General features: G+C 41.5%; 1 protein-coding gene across 6 annotated transcripts in view; it reads left to right on the forward strand.

Moving 5' to 3' along the window:
• The window catches only part of asb3 (ankyrin repeat and SOCS box containing 3), a 71219-nt gene that overhangs the window by 50263 nt on the left and 5629 nt on the right, over positions 1-15327 (forward strand). For all 6 annotated transcript variants that reach the window (XM_062968851.1, XM_003216152.4, XM_062968853.1 and 3 more), the window contains 6 exons: positions 4263-4375; positions 6547-6682; positions 8001-8178; positions 8927-9124; positions 11513-11761; positions 14321-14454. In XM_062968851.1, the coding sequence (XP_062824921.1) occupies positions 4263-4375; positions 6547-6682; positions 8001-8178; positions 8927-9124; positions 11513-11761; positions 14321-14454 (1008 nt within the window). The remainder of the gene's footprint in view (positions 1-4262; positions 4376-6546; positions 6683-8000; positions 8179-8926; positions 9125-11512; positions 11762-14320; positions 14455-15327) is intronic.

Consider the following 15327-nt stretch of genomic DNA (forward strand, 5'->3'; position numbering starts at 1 on the left):
GTTCTTGGTAATATATTTGGACGATTTTTTGGTGTTTTCTAGATCACAATCGGAACACGAGCAACACGTCAGAATGGTGCTACAACGATTGCGGGATCATGGACTATATGCCAAGTTAGAAAAGTGTGCCTTTGATCTACAAGAAGTAGACTTCCTGGGATACCGCGTCTCGCCACTAGGGCTCTCCATGGACCCGGCAAAGGTTTCAGCAGCATTGGAATGCCGGGCGCCAACCAACAAGAAGGAAGTGCAGCGCTTCTTGGGGTTTGCAAACTACTACCGCAAATTCATCCCAGACTTCGCTCGCTGGTCGGACCCAATCACCAGCTGCATCCGTGGGAAACAGCCTTTCCGCTGGACGGAGCAAGCAGAGAAAGGGTTCCACCGGCTAAAGCAGTTATTCACGACCCAGCCAATTCTACAGCACCCTGATCCTAAAACCCCTTTTGTTGTGCAGGCTGACGCCTCTGATGTGGCAATTGGGGCTGTACTCATGCAGCCAGTGGGAGAACATCTTCATCCTTGTGCCTATTACTCCCGTCAACTGACAGCCCCAGAGAGAAATTATACTATTTGGGAGAAAAAACTTTTGGCCATAAAGCCAGCTTTTGAAAATTGGAGACATTGGTTAGAAGGGGCCAAATTTCCCATTGAAGTTCATACTGATCATCGAAATTTAGAGCACCTAAGGACCGCACGAAAGTTAAATCAAAGGCAGCAACGCTGGGCCTTATTCTTTGAACGTTTTGATTTTCAGATCCATTATGTAACCCCGGCGCAGACCAAGCAGGCAGATGCTCTATCACGGAAACCAGAGTATGCTGCAGGACGCAGAGAGACCTCAGAATCTCGATTGCTGCAACCCGAAAACTTTGCCACGCTCACAGTGGGCAACACCAAATCCACTTCAATTGAACCAACTTCCTCTAGCCCAGAACCCCTTTGTGCTCAAGAAATTAGAGCCAGTCAACAGGCAGATGCCTGGGCTCAAGAACAGATTCGCCAAGGACTACGTTTCCCTTTCTCACTTAAGGATGGGCTACTATGCTACAGGAATCATGTTTACATCCCTCCAGGTCCAGGCAGAGAAAAAGCACTTCATCTGTGTCATGACAGCAAGCCAGCAGGGCATTTTGGACTTTTTAAAACTATGCACTTGATCCTACGAGATTTTTGGTGGCCCAAGATCCGCAAGGATGTGGAGAAATATGTCAATACCTGCCCTGTATGTCAGCGTTCCAAGACATGCAGGGAGAAGCCGTCAGGGCTACTGCATCCCCTTCCCACTCCTTCTCGCCCATGGGAGATAATCTCCGCGGATTTTATCACTGACCTACCACCCTCCCTTGGATTCACCACGATCCTAGTGGTGGTGGACCTTTTTACCAAGTTGGCCCATTTCATTCCCTGCGATGGTCTCCCCACGGCCAAAGAGACTGCAGATTTATTCCTTGAACATGTTTTCCGACTACATGGATTGCCCAAGAGTTTAGTCATTGACCGTGGATCTCAATTCACCTCTCGTTTCTGGAAAGCGTTACAGAAACTATTGGGCATAGACTCTCGTTTATCTTCAGCTCACCATCCCCAAACGGATGGGCAAACTGAGCGCACCAATGCCACCTTGGAACAATACCTTCGCTGTTATGTAAACTACCAACAGGACAATTGGGCTTCCCTATTACCTCTATCGGAATTTGCTTACAACAATGGTATCCAGGCTTCAACTAAAGAAACCCTGTTCTTTGCAAACTACGGCTTCCATCCACGTTTCTTTCCTTCTGTCATTGAAACTTCAGAAGTCCCTGGAGCGGAGGACTGGCTGCAAGAACTCACAGCGGTGCAACAACTCTTGCACCAACAACTGGATCAAGCCAAGGAGGACTATAAACGCCACGCTGACGGCCATCGCCAGCCGGGTCCCGAGATCAAGGTAGGAGATCGGGTTCTATTGTCCACTCGCTTTTTGCCCTCCCACCGTCCCTGCCAGAAGTTAGATGCCCGTTTCATTGGTCCCTATCCAGTGGTGGCGCAACTTAACCCCGTGACTTTCAAACTCCAACTTCCGCGCTCCATGCGCATTCATCCGGTGTTCCATCGTTCCCTGCTCCTTCCGGCGGATGGTGTACGCCCTGATGCGGGCCGGTCGGCCCCCGCCCCTGTTTTGGTGGACGGGGAGGAGGAATTCGAGGTTCAGGACATTTTGGATTCTCGCTTTCATCGCCGCCGCCTCCAGTATCTCATTGACTGGGTGGGTTTTGGCCCCGAAGAACGCTCTTGGGAAGACGCTTCCACAGTCCATGCCCCCGACTTAGTCCGCCGCTTCCATCAGGCCTACCCTGCCAAGCCGCGGCCCCGCGACTCGAGGAGAGGGGCCATGTTTGAGGGGGGCCTTGAGGGCGGGGATAGTGTGATGACTCATGGGCCTTGTAGTCCTGTTCCTAGTACTATTGTGGCAGACGAAGAGGAAAACATGGGATTTCCGCCGTTTCAGTCAGAATCGGAGCCTCTCCACCTGGAGGATGTTTGTCCTCAAGAATGTAGCCAAACAGGCCTTGGGCAGAATTCCCCCCCGTTTTCCCGGAGGGACAATTATAATAGAGATAGGGGAGCCAGGGAGGCAAATCGCCGGAGCCTGAGAATCGCTGCCAAACAATTAGCTGATTAGGTTTGCTTCCCTTGGGAAATTCTAAGGAGTCATGCATCTGGACAGCGTTGGGTTTCGCTTCTCGTTCTCTAGGGAAAGTGTTCTGTCGGCGGGAAAATGAGACCCAATATAGGTGCTGCTCGCAAGGGGAACTTTGCGGAATCAATTGTTCAGCTTGAGGAGAGAGATCGTGTGTGGACTTCGTAACCCCAGTTTCTTGTTTCCCGGATTAAGTTTCCAGCCTTGCCTTGTTTCACGGACTTCTTTGGACTCTGTTCACGTTTCATGTTGCCTCGTTTCAAGTCTTGAATCTAGCCAAGAACCAAGTTTATTTTCCAGCCTTGTTGTCAAGCTACATTGGACTTTAAAGACTCTGTCATTTCCCCACACTTTGCTTGGCAAAGTGCGTGTTTCGGTCAAGTGGATTATAACTTTGAACTCTAATATCTTATATTGGACAATACTTTTCTGGACTATATTTGACCTCATCTGAAAGGTCTGCTTCTGAACTATATTCTTCACTTGTTTTATTGACTTTATATATTTCTATAATAAAGATATTAGATAGATTCTGGTCTCTGCGCATGGTTATTGGTGCTCTGCAGCTTGGGTCCTGACAGTCAGCAGCTGTGGACACTTCCACCATTTCCTCCCCATGCATGCAAAATTGCCTTTTGCCATCCTAGGGGAGAGGGTCTAAAAGAAATATCAACCCCCTCTACTCTGAGTGCTCCTTTGAAGGGAAGTGCCAAAGAACAACCATCACCATCACATCATTTTCCCACATTCAAAAAGTCCAGAAGGAGTGCTGCGGAGAAGACAGCAGAGAGAGAGTTGGGGCTTCTTTTAGTCTCAGAATGGACTAAGCTCTTATCTTTCACCACTCTACTCAGAGACGGGGATGGTTTCTTTTTTGACTGAAAAGTTAAAGTGTAGTATTTACACTGCTGACCCATGGATGAGTTGACCCTGCGTTTTTAGAATATTTTCGGTCTAAAATCTCTAGACTTATACACGCAAATATATAGTACTCTGTTAAACATGAGTATCAGGTATAGATTGAATACAAATTTATCTAAACCCAATTTTAGTGTCAAATAGGGCAGTTGTCCAGCCTGTTCAAGGCAACCTAGGTTTCGTACTCGTTGGGCAACTGTGCAAGAGGAGGTAATAATATTGGAAGGATCTGGGGCCAAAGATGAGCTTGTCTGGTGTGTAGGTCCTTCTATTGTTAGCAGTTCCTTTTGTTCGATCTCTGCTTACCAAAGGAAATGTCTGGGTGTCTTTGTTATTTTTGTCATTTAAACTTGCATTCCCATTGGAGACTAAGTTAACAGACATGAAGCGTTTGATGTATTGGGTGTATGTTAAATGCGTAAAATACAGTTTATAAGTAGTGCTGTTGAAATTCATTCATCTTTTATTACTAAATAAATCCAATGGCTTTTGGGCTTAAATATGGAGTTCCTGTATAAGACCTGTGGAGTCACACTTTTATATATAGCATGACCACATACAGAATTAATTTTGATTTTGTAGCAGAAGACAAAGCACTGGCGATTATGGTAGTGATTAAGATATATGATGATAATGATTTTTACCTATCTGTTTGAAGCTGTTGAAAATGGACATACTGATGTGATAAAGCTTCTTCTTCAACATGGAGCAAATATTAATGGGTCTCACTGTTGGTCTGAATGGAATTCCTTGCACCAGGCTGCTTTTCAGGTAATCTATAAATCCGTAATTTCGTTTCCATATAAATAAAGTTTTTTCTCTCTTTTTTCTTCTTCCAAATGACAGCTTTGTGTAGCCTTTGCATGCCATTCCCTTTTCTGATTTATGACAACCTGGTACTGAGAAGTCAGTCTAAATGCAAATGATCATTTTGAAAGAGCTGCAGTGCGTGTTAGACAGTGAACATTTTAAATAGCCAAAGGATTACACATGTTTAAGAAACGATCAGATATAACAAGGGAGATAAATTTGTTATTGGACATAAATGTACTTGAAATAATGTTTTTTCCCCCATTTTATTTCCTTACATATAACTTAGCTTTCATGAAAAATTCTATTTTGAAAGTCACTTAGCAAGCTTATCAGGACCCCATTTGATGTTTAAAAAAATATGCTGTTCAAAATGGTAGCCCAGTTTTGATGTTTCCAGTCCAGATCCGTAACATCTAGTATGGTTGTACTCACATCAGTTGCTAATTTCAACCTTGTATTTCTACCTGCCATTAACCAAAAATGACATACACATATATATGATTGATTGCTCCTGGCTTGAGAAAAAACATGTGTAAAAAGATTTGGAGATATTGGTAGATGACAAACTATGCATGAGTCAGGGTGACATGGCAACAAAAAAACCCAATGTACTTTTTAGGCTGCAGTAACAAAATTATAATAGGTTGCTGTGTGTTTTCTGGGCTGTATGGCCATGTTCCAGAAGCATTCATTCCTGACGTTTCGCCTGCATCCATGGCAGGAAAGAATGCTAATCCCCTCTGTTGCACAAGACTTGAATAGCACTTTATAGTTGGCCATTCCTACGTTGAACTCTGGATCACTATAACTGGCCCGTAAATGGAGTATTGTTACTAGCTTTATTTTTCAATGTTTGGATTGTATGTTGTGTATTTATGTTTATTACTTGTATTATTCTTAAATGGTTGTTTGGTTCTGTTTTTATTATGCGTATTGTGTTGTATTGTATTGCTTTTATCATGTTGGAAACCACCCTGAATCCCCTGAGGAGATAGGGTGGTATATAAATCAAGTTTTATTATTATTATTATTATTATTATTATTATTATTATTATTATTATTATTATTATTATTATTATATTATGCTTCTGCAACATGGCCATGCAGCCCAGAAAACTCACAGCAGCCCAGTGATTCTGGCCAAACACCCTTCAACAACACATAAAACTATTACGTTCAGCACAAAGAAAGTACTAGTAACATTTCATTCAGATGTCATCTGCAGTAGTGGGTCTAGTTCTGGAAATAACAATTTAAGAAACACATTGATGAGCTGGAATGTTTCCAGAAGATGGCAAAGTTGGCAAAGGCACTGGAACCCGCTCTTGAGAAACAATTGAGGAGATGGGTATGTTGGGTCTGGAAAAGAGAAGATTAAGAAGTTACATAGTAGCCATACCTGAAATGCTATCAGTTGAAAAACGTAAGCTTTGCTACAAAGGATACAGTTGATTCAAATTATATGAAGGGGGATTCTGAGTGTTAGGAGTTGTATAAAAGTAGAACAAGTCTGCTTTGGAAGGTGATGGACTCTCCTTCCTTCCTTTAAACAGAGGTTGGCTGGCTTCATGTCAGGAATGATTTAGCTGTGGATTTCTGAACAGGCAAGAGATGATTCTTGGACTTTCTTCCCATTTTATACTTCAATTTTTCTTCATTGTACTGGAACTTTGATGGGGTAGAGGGGTTTGGTTGCAGCTGGGCAGTAAGCCTGTGCCTTCTGTTTTTGGTAATCTGATGTGATTAGCTTTTGATTTGGGGCACGGCTTGGGGTAAGAGTGTAATGTGATAAGAGTTGGTCAGTGACACTCAGATTCTTGGTCTTCAGTGTTTAAAAAGTCACATTATAGATCGAGGATCCATTTAATCCTCCCTCTGGTGGGTATGCTCTGTGAATTGCTGAGAATATAGATGTGACAAATCTGCCTCCTTTGTGGTTCCTTTGCATAAGACAGAAATGGAACAAATCCCATCCCTCCCCTCCTCTTGGTTTTTGACAGACACTGAGAAAGTGAGGGAACATTGGCACTGGCAATCACATAAAATGCCTTCCTGCCATATTTAAATACATTCAGAAATCTTTCAGTTCTGTTGCTCTGTTAAACATAACTCTTTTCATTTCCCTTCAGAGATACCCTGAAATATTGAAATTACTCCTTGACCATGGAGCCAACATAGAATCTGTGGATGACTTTGGGATCACACCTTTATTTGTTGCTGCCCAATATGGAAAACTGGAATGTTTAAGGATACTTATCTCATATGGTAACTCAGATTCTGTGTAACTATATGCCTCAGGTGGATTTTGTTGGTGTACACTGGGGTGAATGAGATTGCAGATGAGCCATTCTGTTGATGTCCTTGCTGTTTTTTGACAGCATTCTGGCCAAGTGGTTGATATGTATGTTGTAGTGTCAAGGGTGTCAAGGCCAAAGCACCGGGATGTGTTGATCATCAGAGTTAATGATATCGTCTGCCACTCTCCTCGCCCTACTCAGTTCCCTTAGAGAAATGATTTTCCCCCCAATAGCAATATGTTGTTGTGAGGCATGTGTGCATGGCCAGCATGTTGTAGTGGCATTGTGCGTGTTGGACTAGAGCTCTGGAGAACAGCTTTCAATTCCTGCTCAGTCATGGAAACCCATTAAGTGACATTGTACAAGTTACATTGTCTAAACCTCAGAGAATGGCAGGGGCATTCTTTTTTCTTTTTTTTTTACTTTCTTTGAGGCCATGGCCATGGGGAATTTTGATGAATACAATCACTTGAACATTTGCCATATTTCAAGGAAATGGGCCAGGTGGGTAAGGATCTGTTTAGGATGCTTATTGAGTTCTTGTTGCTTGATGTGACCATGTTGTGTATATAAAGCACATTTGTGTGAGCCTTGACGGTTATTCCTTGTCCCTGCAACACATAGTATTGCAATCTGCCACAGAGCCTTTGTGTTTGCTTGGCATCCCTCTCACTATTGCCACTCCAACTTTTGGCAATGATGAAGTTCCTTGTGATAAGTGTAAACTGCAGCTTGGGAATAGTTTCAGAAATAGAACCTAGAAATTAAAAAAAATCTTATTCATGTTCAAGCCCTCTAAACTCACAGACTTTACATTTAGCAAATGGTGTTGATCAGCATGAATCAGCACATTATCCTGAAATGTATCAGTTATTTTAAACATAAAGGTTAGTCTTCAAAGACTATTCATCACATCCACCCAAATATCTCCAGAGTTGTTGCACAACACACAAAACAGAGCTGGGAGGCCAAATTTGAAAGATTTGGGGAGAGATGGCCAAATGGAAGCTACATGTTTAGTGGGAATATACTGTAGACTATAGATACTAAAAGATATATAGTGGAAATTCATTGTTCTTATACTGGTTTTTTTTGAGCATCCAGGGGTATCTCGCAATATTACATGGAATATTAATCTACTTCCACATGAAGGTTGTAAAGCCAAAACACTTGATAAGATTGAATTATTGTAATGGTAGGAATGTTTCTGAGATGTAGAATATTTTTATTTTTATTTTGCTAATCATTACCACCTTCCTCATCAGTTTATTAAAATTTCCTGTTAGGGGCAAACGTCAATTGTCAAGCCACAGACCGAGCCACACCACTATTTATTGCTGCTCAGGAGGGCAATGACAGATGTGTGGAATTGTTATTATCCAGTGGAGCAGATCCAAACTTGTACTGTAACGAAGAGGAATGGCAGTTGCCTATCCATGCTGCAGCACAAATGGGGCACAGCAAGTAAGTTTATGGAAGACTTTGTTCCTGGGTCTTGTTCACTCTGCTAGTAGAAAAATATGAAGTATGTAGATGTTCTCGTACATTGAGATCTGGGATGTCATTAGCATTGGTAGTCATTCTATAAATACAAATTGGAATTAGTCCACGATTGTGTTGTTTCTGCTACAACAAACAAAGCAAAGATATTCCTCAGATATGTACAGAGATGTAATCTGGGGTTTATCTACATTTCCACTAAAATCTAAGGCCATTTGTCACAATACTATGGACTGACAATGGTGGGATGAAGTCAGGCTGTACAGCATAGCCAAAGCCAGTTTGGCCCCCAACACTATCACCTTACTATTTCTGTCTCTGTTGCTACAGCTGGTTGGCCATGCAACTCCAGGATAACTTCTGTATACTGCCAGGTGTCTTTGCTGACATCAGTAAAGGTGGCCATGCGATAAAAGAGAAGGAGGTGGTCAATTCCCCCTCTTTCTCTTTGGCTGCATGGGTGCTAATGTCTTCAAAGGCACCCAGCGACAGGCAGGAACTCTGCTTGCTCTGTGACCCTTTGCTGGGGCAAAAGGAGAGTGACACGGGCTTGATCTGTTTCCTTTACCCTTCACTGAAATTCCAGATAATTCCCTAACTTTGAGTAACACCTGATTTACCCTGCGTTATGAACTGGAAGTCCCTGGACATCATTATGGGAAATGCTTGCATAGAAATAGAAAATCATAACATTCACTTTGTATATCCACAGTATATTACAAATGCTCATCCCAGTTACTGACCAGCTCTGTGGCCGTGCTGAAGGCAAAGTGAGTCCTGTCTACTCCGCAATCTATGGTGACCATACAGATTGCTTGGAATTATTACTCAAAGAAGGCTATAGTCCAGATGCCCAACCTTGTCCAGTCTTCAGCTGCAGATCACCCATGTCTCTGGCTATCCAAAAAGGGTATGTTGCTTGTGGTTATCATGGAATGAAGACACAGTAGTCACATGCAAAATATAGTGGGTGTCTTATATCTAATGTCCTTCGGTATTTCTGCCTTCAGGGAACTGGTTGACTGTTTCCTGACTATAGTGGATAGGCTATAATCTATTTACAGATAGGCTAGGTCCCAATGAGGGAGCAAACACTGGACATAGGACTTTGGGGTTTTTTTTGGTCTTGGTATCATCCTCCACTGCAGACTCTTAAACAGCATAGTTGCTTTCCTTCTCACAAGTTACTAAATTTCTGTTTCTCTACACTTAACTGAGAATAAGTTCTATGGCTTTTAGTGATTTATAAGATTGCATGTTTAGGTTCAAACGTACATGCATATATCTGGAAGTAAGTCCAATTAAATTCAGTAGGGCTTATTTCTAAGAAAGCAGACATGAGGTTTTGCTTTGTGAAAACCATACGTTTCTGCAGTTCTGGATCATATGTAGGCACTAAAGAACCTTGTCAGAAGCTCCTTGGGGAAACTCTTCTCTTTGAAGAAGCTTGTTGAACACACAGTTAGACTAATTTCCTCCCTTTCAAAGGGTCTTATCAGCAATCTCTGTCTCCTGGGAACCTGACATTATTTTTTAATTGAGTCAAGCATATTGTTAATTAGCATGGTTCTCTTTTCCCACAGACTCCTTCTGTCTGAAATGGCCATTGGTATCCTCTCGTATTATCGCTGTCTTGTTTACTTGTTTCTGTGAATAGAGAATGGGTTTAACATGGCAACAGATAGTGCTAATTTCAATTTTTAAGCCTTGTAGAGACAGTAAAAACTTGCTGATGTGGAGGCATGTTGTCTGTGTTCCAGATGGCAACAGAAGATTTTTTTTAAACAGAAATGAACATATAATAGTATTTCTCAAACCTATATATCTTTCCTTCATAGATTCATAGAGTTAGAATGCACCACAAGGATCATGTGATCCAACCACCTGCCATATGAGCATAAGCAGTGTAGTGGTTTGAGCTTGGAGACTAGGGTTCGAATCTCCACTCAGCCATAGAAGTCCATTGGGTGACTTCATGCAGGTGAAACTCTTAGCCTCAAGAGAAGACCAAGGCAGACCCCCTCTGAATAGATCTTACCGATAAAACCCTGTGATAGGTTCACCTTAAAGTCCCCATGAGTCAGAAATGAAGGCACGTCACAACAAATTATGCATTTTTATAATGCTTGACTTTCTCACTTTTATTAGAAAGACTTCTTATAAGTCCCTAGGATAAATGGATTTCCTATTTGATCACTTACATTGAAACCAATAGGTGTTTTCTTTTTAGCATCCTTATTAGTTTTTCTCTTGAGTTTATTTTTCTATTTTCATTCTAATGCATCCTTGATATATTTTTTACAGCTTTATAAATATATGATCACTCATGAAAAGGCATTCAGGCTTAGTTTATTGGATAAACTTGTTCCTGCTTATTAAACTTCCAGCAATCTAGCCAGAAGTTTAGGAATGGGTTATTTGTGAATCAGATTGGTGGAGTTTCATTCGGATCCTAAGATTCATCTGACTTGCAACTTAACCAATTTCCCACAGTAATGGAGCCAGTTAATATTTAGATCAATATAGCTTGTCATGCACACATCTTGTACATGAAGGAATTTAGGACATCGGTCTACCCTTGGTCCACATTTAACCAGTATTGTTGACAGTTTCTACCAGCGTTTTTTTAAGATAGGATACTTACCAGCCCCTATCTGGAGATATTAGGGATTGAACCTGGGACCTTCTTCACGCAAACCAGGTGGTCTGCCTCCAAGTTGTAGCTTTTCCTTTTCAGTAAATACTACATAAATGTTGATATCTTATCAGAGTGACAGTATAATACAGGGATCATTGACTGTTGAGGGTTAGGGGGGGATGTGCATTGTTTCTCAGGACATTTGAGAGCTGCTGCTTCCTCTAATCTCCAACATTGTTTTTGAAAAAATGACTTTGCTGGGAGGATGATGGGGCCTCAAAAACAATGTTTTAGGCTGCCTGTGGCCTCAGGGCCACTATTTAACTTGGTAGAATAAATAATCAATTTTCAGTGCCTTTTGGGAAACCAAGGGTTTCCTCCATTTAAAGATCAAGAAGCATGAATAAGAAATCCAGAAAGACAGACTGCCTCTGCCACAGTTCTAGAAAAATGTGTGCCTCAGGGTATCTCCAAGGTATACTCCAAGTTCATGAGATATGACTAGCTTGTCTATAGCTTTGTATGAGCTGAGGCCATCTGTAATAACCAGAACTTCAGCAGCAGCAGAAAATCTTAGAAATTACTGTACTGTATTGAGTTGACTTATTGTATATCTGTTGACTCACTATATATCTGTCTATTATTTATTTATTCTTATAGATTTGGATTAGTTCCTCTTCTTCTGAAGTATGGCATCACTCCTTTGGAAACAGATCTAAACCACTTCCTGCGCCTGGGAAATTTCTCATTATTTCAGCTTTTCTTGAAGCGGGGTTGCAAGTTTCCAAGTGGACAGCACTTGGCAGAATTTTCAAAGTGTACAATTAATGCAGGAGGAAAATATAGAGAGTGGCTTCCTTCTCTCCTGTTGGCTGGGTTTAATCCACTGAATCCTCTCTGTAAGCCTTGGTAAGCATGCATATGAGTGGCTGTGCGAACATACATATCCACATAATGTGTGCATGCATACGTATTTGCATGACTGTATGCATATGCGCATGTGGCACATGAACATTGCTTGAGCAAACTGTATGAATGCATGAAGGAACTGCCATTCATGAACAGATAGCCCATTCTTCTACATTTTGGTATGTAAGCTATATAAATTGAAAGTTATTATAGAATCATATGGATGGGCACATACTGGGAAGCCCTCTTCATGTGCACATCTGTACTGGTGTTAGGACCCTCTTCATACTGCCACAGGCCAGTACTGCAATGTGTGACAGTGCTACCAAATTCGTATGTGGGAGCCCCTTTATACATTGATATTGAACATTTAAAGAGAGCTTCTGTCTATTTCTTAGGCTCACTGCTATTCAAAATGGTGGTCCCTGGACCCTGGCAGGAAGGGAGGGAGGGAGGGAGGGAGGGACGGAGGGAGGGAGGGACGGAGGAAGGAAGGAAGGAAGGAAGGAAGGAAGGAAGGAAGGAAGGAAGGAAGGAAGGAAGGAAGGAAGGGCCAGCCAGCCAATGTGCATGAATGTAAAGCCAGTCCCTTGGATACTGGAAAACAATATTTTACAGCCTCCCAAACATCTTGAGAATCTACGAATGATTTATTTTCTGGATTATTTGTACTTTATGATGTATCTAAGGGAACAGTGATGACTTTCTCGAAATTCCCCTTTTCTAATCCAACAGAGTATTGTAAAGAATTTTAGTTGAGAGGTTTGCAAACAGTGGGGTGCGTACTATTAAGCGGTACCTTCCTAATATAGGAACTGAGCCCCATGTGCAAATTCTATGGTTCTAGGAACTAGGAATACGCTCCCAAATTGCATACTGTCTCCCTCTGCTGCTCATTTTCCCCATGTGAAGTTTTTCCCCTTTGTTTTGAGCATTTAACATGTTGCAGTAGTATACCTGCATTGAGGCTGATTCTAATCAAGTGTAGCATTACTTCATGATGAATGCTGCAAGTTGTAGCAGAGATTGGTACAGGAAGGAAAGTGGCTAAAATGGGGATTGGGTTGTTGTATCTTTTTATCTGGCTTTTGGGAAGTCAATTCTCTTCCAAATCTCATTTCAAATGAACATAAGACTGACTCTAACAACCTCTGAGGATGCCTGCCATAGATGTGGGCAAATCGTCAGGAGAGAATACTTCTGGAACATGGCCATACAGCCTGGAAAACATACAATAACCCTGTGATCCTGACCATGAAAGCCTTTGACAACAAAAAGAGGATTCTTAACTCTGGTAGATGGAGGCAAAACCCTCTGTAAGCAAGGTTGTTGTTTTTTTTAGCTGTGGTTAGAGCCAGTCTTCTGTTCATTTGAAATGAGATCTGGAGGAGAATTGGCTTCCCAAAAGCCAGATAAAAAGATCCAAGAGCCAATCAAGCCATATCATGCAAGGTGAGGCTATTGTACTTTGGACATATCAAGAAACAACATAACTCATTTAAAAAGATAATAATGCTTAGTAAGGTAGGAGATTCATAGAGCACATGTTTATCTTAGAGATAGGAACAACCGGGGAGGATTGTAGCATTTGCTCTTATTACATACCGTAATCCCTTATCAATCGTTTGGGGAGCATTATCTAGTTGGATGGATAGACAGACAGACATGCTGACATGTTAGCTCCAGATTCCTGAAACAGAAGCAGGCTAGGAGCAAACAATTATTGGCAGACAGTGAAGTCAGGAGAAAAGAGACAGCAGAAATTGCTTACAGGAAGAGCATCGCACTGATCTTTCAAAATATTGTGTTTGGAGTCGGATTCCAACTGTGTTGACTCATCATTGAGGGCAGGAGGTCTGACTCCTTCAAGTAATAAGAGAAAGCAGCCCCATGCTGTATTTCCAGGGCTTTCAAGAGTGGGGGGAAAAGGCATGTACATCGCCCACTCCTGTGTGGGGAATAGCTTTTCTTTGCTGCAAAAGGGCAGAAATTATTTTCTAGCTGAACATGCTTGGCTCACAGTTGCATTAAAATGGTAATAAAAAAGCCATGTATTCCAAAGCCAAATATCGCTAAAGGTCAGTGAATATAGGCAGACAGAATGGTTTTTTAACCACTTCAATCCCAAGTTCTTGCTTTGTAGGTAATTAACTACTTCCTTAAGGCAAATGAAATTAATCCTTTAATTTAAGTATTTGTATGGGTTTAGGATTCACAACTGGCAGCCTATTTTCTTAGGGTAGTTTAACATTGGGTTCAATCTAAGTTCAGGCTGCAGGCATAGCTCTGAGCCATTCAAATCAGAGCTGAAAAGAAAAAAAAGTACAAATGGGTAGCAATTGTGCTTAATTTCTTTATCCAGATAATGAATCTACTGCAAAAATTACTATTATTATTGAAGCAGTATTCTTCTTGTGGTATGATACAACCTGCTAGCTTCCAAACCTTAGTTTACATGGATGTTGGTTTACATGGATGTGGGTAACCTTGGCCAAAATGCAACATCAGTCAGTATGCTACATTAGTTCTCATGATAGCCAAATTTTGTTTCTCCCCTAGGCTTTGTTCTTTAGAAAATGATGTCCTGAACTTCCTTCTGGAGTTTACTAACTGGAAGAGGCTTCCTCTGGATGTTGAACAGATCCTTTCTGTCCGTAAAGGAGCTTCCACTTGGGTGCCCCATAGACACTTTGGTATGTGAGCAATACATTCATTTAAATGTGCTCCATTTATTAATAGCATAAATGGCAAAGGTTTATTTAGGGAGGGGTTCTAAACTATTATAAATGCTAAGATAAAGTAGCTTGGGAATGCTGACTGGGGAATTTTGGAAGTTGTAGTCCAAAGAAAGGTGTTTAAGTTTTGTGTGTAAGCCAGCTTTATAATTTTTTTTAAAAAAAATCTAAAATAGAGGTCTTTAACATTAGGTATAAAGGAGTTCCTGCTTTGTTCTTTGAGTTCTTCATTCTTACAATCTCACTCTTCTGTAGGCCAGTTTTCATGGTGGGAATACCATCATAGACAGGTGGCATTACGATGAAGCCCTGGCAAATTCCTAGCCAGGACATATTTGTTGAGTGCAGGTAGTTGAAACAGTGAATATTGGTCCACAGATATGGGGGTCATACTGTATATCGCGCCTTTCACTCGGCAACGAGCATCTTTAGCAGCATATTTAAAACAACATAAATTAAAACAATGCAGGTTGTTCAGTAAAAGGTACAAACCTTAAAACAGGGGTGTCAGACTCATTATGTTTCCCTTCAAAAGGCTGTTGAATCTATTGATGGTGAAACCATGGATAGATAGGGCCAACTATATTTTTTGACATAGTGGTTGATACTCTTTAGTTTTTACTCCATTTGGGTCCCTTGTTGTTATTGAACAACAAGCCCATCACTTTTGATTATCTGCCATGCCGATGGGTTAATGGGAATTTCAACCCAACAGCACTTGTGACTGAGATTGAAGGAAGGGTGAAGGCCATTTTAAAGTCAGACATCATCTCCACAAGTCTTGTATTTAAATTCACATTGTGATAATAAACTGCAGCCTTCCAGATGTTA

Source organism: Anolis carolinensis, chromosome 1 (assembly GCF_035594765.1).
Source record: "Anolis carolinensis isolate JA03-04 chromosome 1, rAnoCar3.1.pri, whole genome shotgun sequence".
NCBI classification, from domain to species: Eukaryota; Metazoa; Chordata; class Lepidosauria; order Squamata; family Dactyloidae; genus Anolis; species Anolis carolinensis.